The sequence below is a fragment of the Gossypium hirsutum genome, chromosome A01, assembly GCF_007990345.1.
Source record: "Gossypium hirsutum isolate 1008001.06 chromosome A01, Gossypium_hirsutum_v2.1, whole genome shotgun sequence".
In the NCBI taxonomy this organism is placed as follows: domain Eukaryota; kingdom Viridiplantae; phylum Streptophyta; class Magnoliopsida; order Malvales; family Malvaceae; genus Gossypium; species Gossypium hirsutum.
The window spans coordinates 10,561,475-10,566,476 of record NC_053424.1 but is presented as its reverse complement, the minus strand read 5'-3'; the positions used below and the strand labels follow the sequence as shown (position 1 = coordinate 10,566,476).

Here is a 5,002-nt window from a genome sequence, read left to right as displayed (position 1 = left end):
CAGGAATCCGGCGTTGAAGTGCTTTCGAACCTCTTCTTTTATTTTTAACAAAACATCGGGCCTCATTCTTCGGAGTTTTTGCTGAACTGGCTTACATTTTTCCTTTATGGGAAGTCGGTGTACCACGATGTCAGTGTCCAACCCGGGCATATCTTAGTATAACCATGCGAAGACATCTTTAAATTCTTGAAGTAATTCAATGAGGTCTCGCTTCATCTCTGTAGTGATACATGTTCCGATCCTCACCTCTTGTCATTCTCTTAAGCTCACGATTTCAACTGATTCTTTGTGAGGTAGGATTTGTTTTTCGTCTTGTTCTACCATCCTCAACAAATCAGGAGATAGGTTATAGCGTTGGTCATCTTCAAAATCTTGAGAATCATCTATACACACATCTCGCTCGAAAGGAAATTCTGAGTCGCTAGCAGTGTCACTCATATCATTAATATCTAGGGACCTGTTATGAGGATGAAGGCAGATACAAAGAATCAAAAGAATTCGAAACATTTGTTTGCATGATATGATTATGAATGACGAATGAAAGAATATTTAGAAGAATGTTTCAAGAATAAAATAATCCAAAAGTAATCATTTGTATGGTTATGAATGAAATTGAGAGGACGAGAGAACATTTACTCAAAAATGATAATAACCGTTCATTTTATTGAAATAACGTTTTTAAACATCGGCCTATTTCACAAAATATTCTTATTACTCCTAGGCCTAGAGCAATAAGTGTGTTTTGGACATTACTCTAAATCTGCTCTAAAAACTACAGGAATCTCTTCTGCAGTTCAGTTGTCCAGAACACTTTCAGGTGTGTAGGGGCAAATGCCAGATAAATTTTCTCTTTCAGTCTCATCTTCGTACATGACGTTGATGTCCAAGCTTTCCAGCCTTTCTTCTATAGCTCCCGTTATTGGCGTGCCTCTCTCGGGGTGAATGATTCCCCCAGACACAAACATTTTCGATATATGGTGGTATATCATTGGTTCCCACTTGATTTCCTTCACCGTTAGCCGTGCTCTCATTCTTTCTTACTTCTTTTTCAGCTCCCTTCTCATTTGTTTCGCATTCGGCTTAAATCCTAAGCCGAAGCGGTCTCTCTTGTCCTTCAGTATTGGCGTTTAAATCCTTCCTTGTAGATGCCTCCCAAGTCCTCTTCCGGGTAGGGCCCATTTTCCAATCGTCAACTGTAGGCTTATCCTTGTGGTTTTGGACAATTTTGGCACCAGAATCTTGCTTTCCTCGGCGATGAAGGTTGCATTAACAAATTCCAAAGATCGAAATGAACATTCGATTGCCTCGTCATCTGTCTCCAAATAGGGCACATTTTTGCTCACAGTTGCAATAATATCCTCTTCAGCCTTAATCGTTATCAACCTCCATTCCGATACCAGCTTCAATTTTTGATACAACGAGGAAGGCACTGCCCCAGCTGAATGTATCCAGGGCCTCCCCAATAAGTATTTATATGAGGGCTTGATATCCATCACGAGGAAATCCACCTCATATGTGTTTGGCCCGATCTGAAGAGGTACCTCGATTCTGCCCATCACCTTCCTCTCCGTGCCATCGAATGCCTTCACGATGTTCTGGCACTCCTTCATGTGAGAGCTGTCTATAGGTAACCTATTTAACGTGATCAAAGGCAGGACGTTCAAAGCTGACCCATTATCAATCAGTACACCTAGCAGCGTATACCCTTTACAGCGCGTGGTGATATACAAAGCTTTAGTCGACCCCATGCCCCCGGGTGGTATCTCGTCGTTATTAAAGAAGATATAATTGTCGGGACTTATGTTGCTCACCAAACGGTCCAGCTTGTTAACAGAGATATCATTGGCAACATATGTATCGTTTAAGACCTTCATTAGTGCGCTGCGATGAACTTCCGAGCTTAGAAGCAAGGCTAGCACCGAAATACGGGCTGGTTGTTTACGTAGCTGTTCTACCACACTGCATTCGCTATGCTTTAAGAATTTTAAAAACTCCTTGGCCTCCTCTTCGTTAACTGGCTCATTAATAGGTTTGGTTACTTTTTCCTTCGTTTCCTCTACCACTTGGGCTTTTCCTTTTATGGGCTGTGCTTCCTCATTCGCTATATCGTAACGTCTCCCACTATGTGTATAGGAACTCCTATCTTGATCCCCTCTTGAGGCGTCAACCGGGCTCTCTTTTCCTGGCATCGTCACATTGCAATCATAATTCCAGAGGACCTTTTTGCTGTCTTTGTAAGGGAATACTGCAGGTCTTTGGATTATGACCCTCGGTGGCATTTGTACTCCAGCTTCATTACTTTTGGGTCTTAATATGATGACCACGGGATAGTTAATTATTTGATTTCGCGCATTCGATTCTCCTTCTGATGCGCATATATCTCCCTCTACAAAGTCTTCGGTTTCTTCATAGAATTCCATTTCCTTATTGTTCATCATGTTTTGTACTAGGGCCTTGAACTCCACGCAATCTTGGATTTCATGCCCCACCTCGTCGTGAAACTCACAGTAGTTTCTCTCTTTTTCGGATTCTTCTATTGAATCCAACGCGATTAATCCTCTCTTGGCCATCTCCTTCCATACCGGCCTCAAAGGGGTCCTAAGCTCTGCCACCTCATACTTGGTCTTCTTGTTCAAGCCTTCACTTATCCCATTCACTCCTTGGTCGGTATGATTGGGGAGTGAGTTTCCTACTACATTGGGCATGGTTGGGTTGTCAAATCTCACGATCCCCATCTTAATGAGTCTTTCGACTAATTTTTTAAACGCAACGCAATTTTCGATAGAGTGCCCGGTGATTCCCGCGTAGCATTCATATTGGGCGTTTGTGTCATACCATTTGGGATACGGGGGCTGCAATGGCTTCAGGTAGAAAGGAGACACCACATGAGCATTGAATAGGTTCTGGTACAACTCCCTATACGTCATGGGTATAGGGGTGAATTGTGGCCTTTCCGTGCTCTCCCTTGCGTTGGATTCTTGTCTTACAGAACTTTTCCGATTGGTGGCCACTGTGTTGGGTTGATTTACGGTAAATGACTTGGGCTGACCTTTGTTGGATATGCTCGTGTTGTTCACTTCATTGTCTCTTTTCCTCGGGGCTGACTTCCTGGCACTCTCTCCCAATTCTATCTTGCGCTCCTCACCGTATTTTCGATCATTTCCCCCTTCATCACTATGTCGGAGAAGCTTTTTGTGGCACTTCCTAACATATGAGTGATAAAAAGGGGCTTTCCAGGTGTTGATAAAAAGCATTATCGTCTCCTTTTCTAGAAGTGGCGGCTGAACTTGTATGGCCACCTCTCTCTACCTTTATGCGTACTGTCTGAAGCTTTTATTCGATTTCTTCTCTATGTTCTGGAGAGTGATTCTGTCAGGGGTCATGTCCGTCACATGATTGTATTGCTTCATAAAAGCCTGAGCCAGGTCCTTCCACGAATTAATTTTAGAGCGGCTTAATTGGTCGTACCACTTAGACGCTGCCCCGACCAGGCTATCTTGAAAGTAGTGGATTAATAGCTGGTCATTGTTAACGTAACCTATCATTCGCCTGCAGAACATAGTGATGTGGGTTCTAGGGTAGCTTGTTTCATTGTATTTCTCGAATTCGAGCATTTTGAATTTGAGGGGAAGGACTAAATCTAGGACCAAACTCAGGTCCTTGGCATCAATCCCTTGATGATGATCCGCGCTCTCCATGGTTTTGAATTTCTCCTCAAGCCATCTACACCGTTCTTCCAATTGTTTTTTCGAATCCATCCTCGCCTTTTCTCCTTCAGCAATTTCATCCAAGTCGGGAACGAGCGGATAGTTCGGGTTGTTGACAAAGTTAGAGCCTGAGCCAGTTTGGAGATTCATCGGTATTGAAGCTCCGACCTGAACCTGCTGGGGCATGATCGTGACAGATGGTTTTGATAAATTAATCTCGGGCTTCATCGGTACATGTGCCGGAGTGAAGCCAGGGGTATTGAGAATCCTCGTTAGTTTCTTTAACTTTGTCCATAGGGCCCTTTCCCTGATCCGTTCCTCCCAACAACAATTGGGATAACTGACTCATCATTTCCCTCTGGGACTCCATCATTTGCTCTTTCATCTCTCGCTGAATCTTGGCTAACTGCTCTTACCTCTGAGACTGCATTTGTTCTTGCATGTCTTTTTGCATCTGTTCCAATTTCTCGAGTCTCTTATCCATTGATTTTTTCCTTGTATCGTAGGGGTGTGTGGTTGGTTGGTTTTCGTTGTTTTCCAGGTTACTGAAATAATTTTTAATTAATTAATTAGAAAACCCTTATGGCATTTAATGCATAATGTTATGATGTAATGCAAATGCATGAATGCAAAGGACGCATCAATTTTGATTCAACTGCCCTTAGAAAATTTCACTTGAAAATAAAATCTTTTACAAAAAAGTCGAGTTACAAATAAAATTTCGTTCTAACACTTAAAGTCCTAATTTTTCTAAGCAACGAGGCCAGCTCTTGTTCGCGCTCCGACTCTAACTCATATTTCACGCTCAGTGTGTCCACCTGAACCGCTAAAGTTTGCAAGTAGTCCGCTACCTCCCGAATCTGGGTTATGGCTTCCCCCATAAGGTAATCTCTGTTTCTGACTTGGTCTTGCGCATGGTGAAGTTGCCCTTTCCAACGATCCTCATTTACCTCGAAAAACTGGATCCGCATCTCACAGTTTTGCAGTGACGCCTCTAACTCTTCTATTCTTCCTTTCATTTCTTCTATCTTGCTCAAGCTCGCCCTCAATTCTAATGCGGTGTTGCGGTTTCGGTACTGATGTAGAGACTTCTCGAGTTCTGCCACTCTAGCTCTTAATTCCCCTCGCTCATTTCTGCTTTTCGACAGACTTTTCTCCAAATATTTGTTTCGTGCCTGAGCTTCTCGGAATTTCCTTTCCTACCGGCCGGTATTAGCCTTTTTTTCTCGAATTTTATGGCGCCATTGGTCGGAAGTTTTAGCTAAACCCGCAGTTCTCATAGATAGGCGCAGCTT

The 5,002-nt window shown here is 43.0% G+C and overlaps 1 protein-coding gene across 1 annotated transcript; it reads right to left on the bottom strand.

Moving 5' to 3' along the window:
- Positions 1-1,127: 1,127 nt before the first annotated feature.
- Positions 1,128-4,191, bottom strand: LOC107917274 (uncharacterized). The gene is made up of 3 exons (XM_016846643.2): positions 4,124-4,191; positions 3,322-4,014; positions 1,128-3,204 (listed from the first exon to the last, which is right to left on the bottom strand). The coding sequence occupies exons 1-3, from the start codon at positions 4,189-4,191 to the stop codon at positions 1,128-1,130; spliced, it is 2,838 nt and encodes a 945-aa protein (XP_016702132.2).
- Positions 4,192-5,002: the final 811 nt, after the last annotated feature.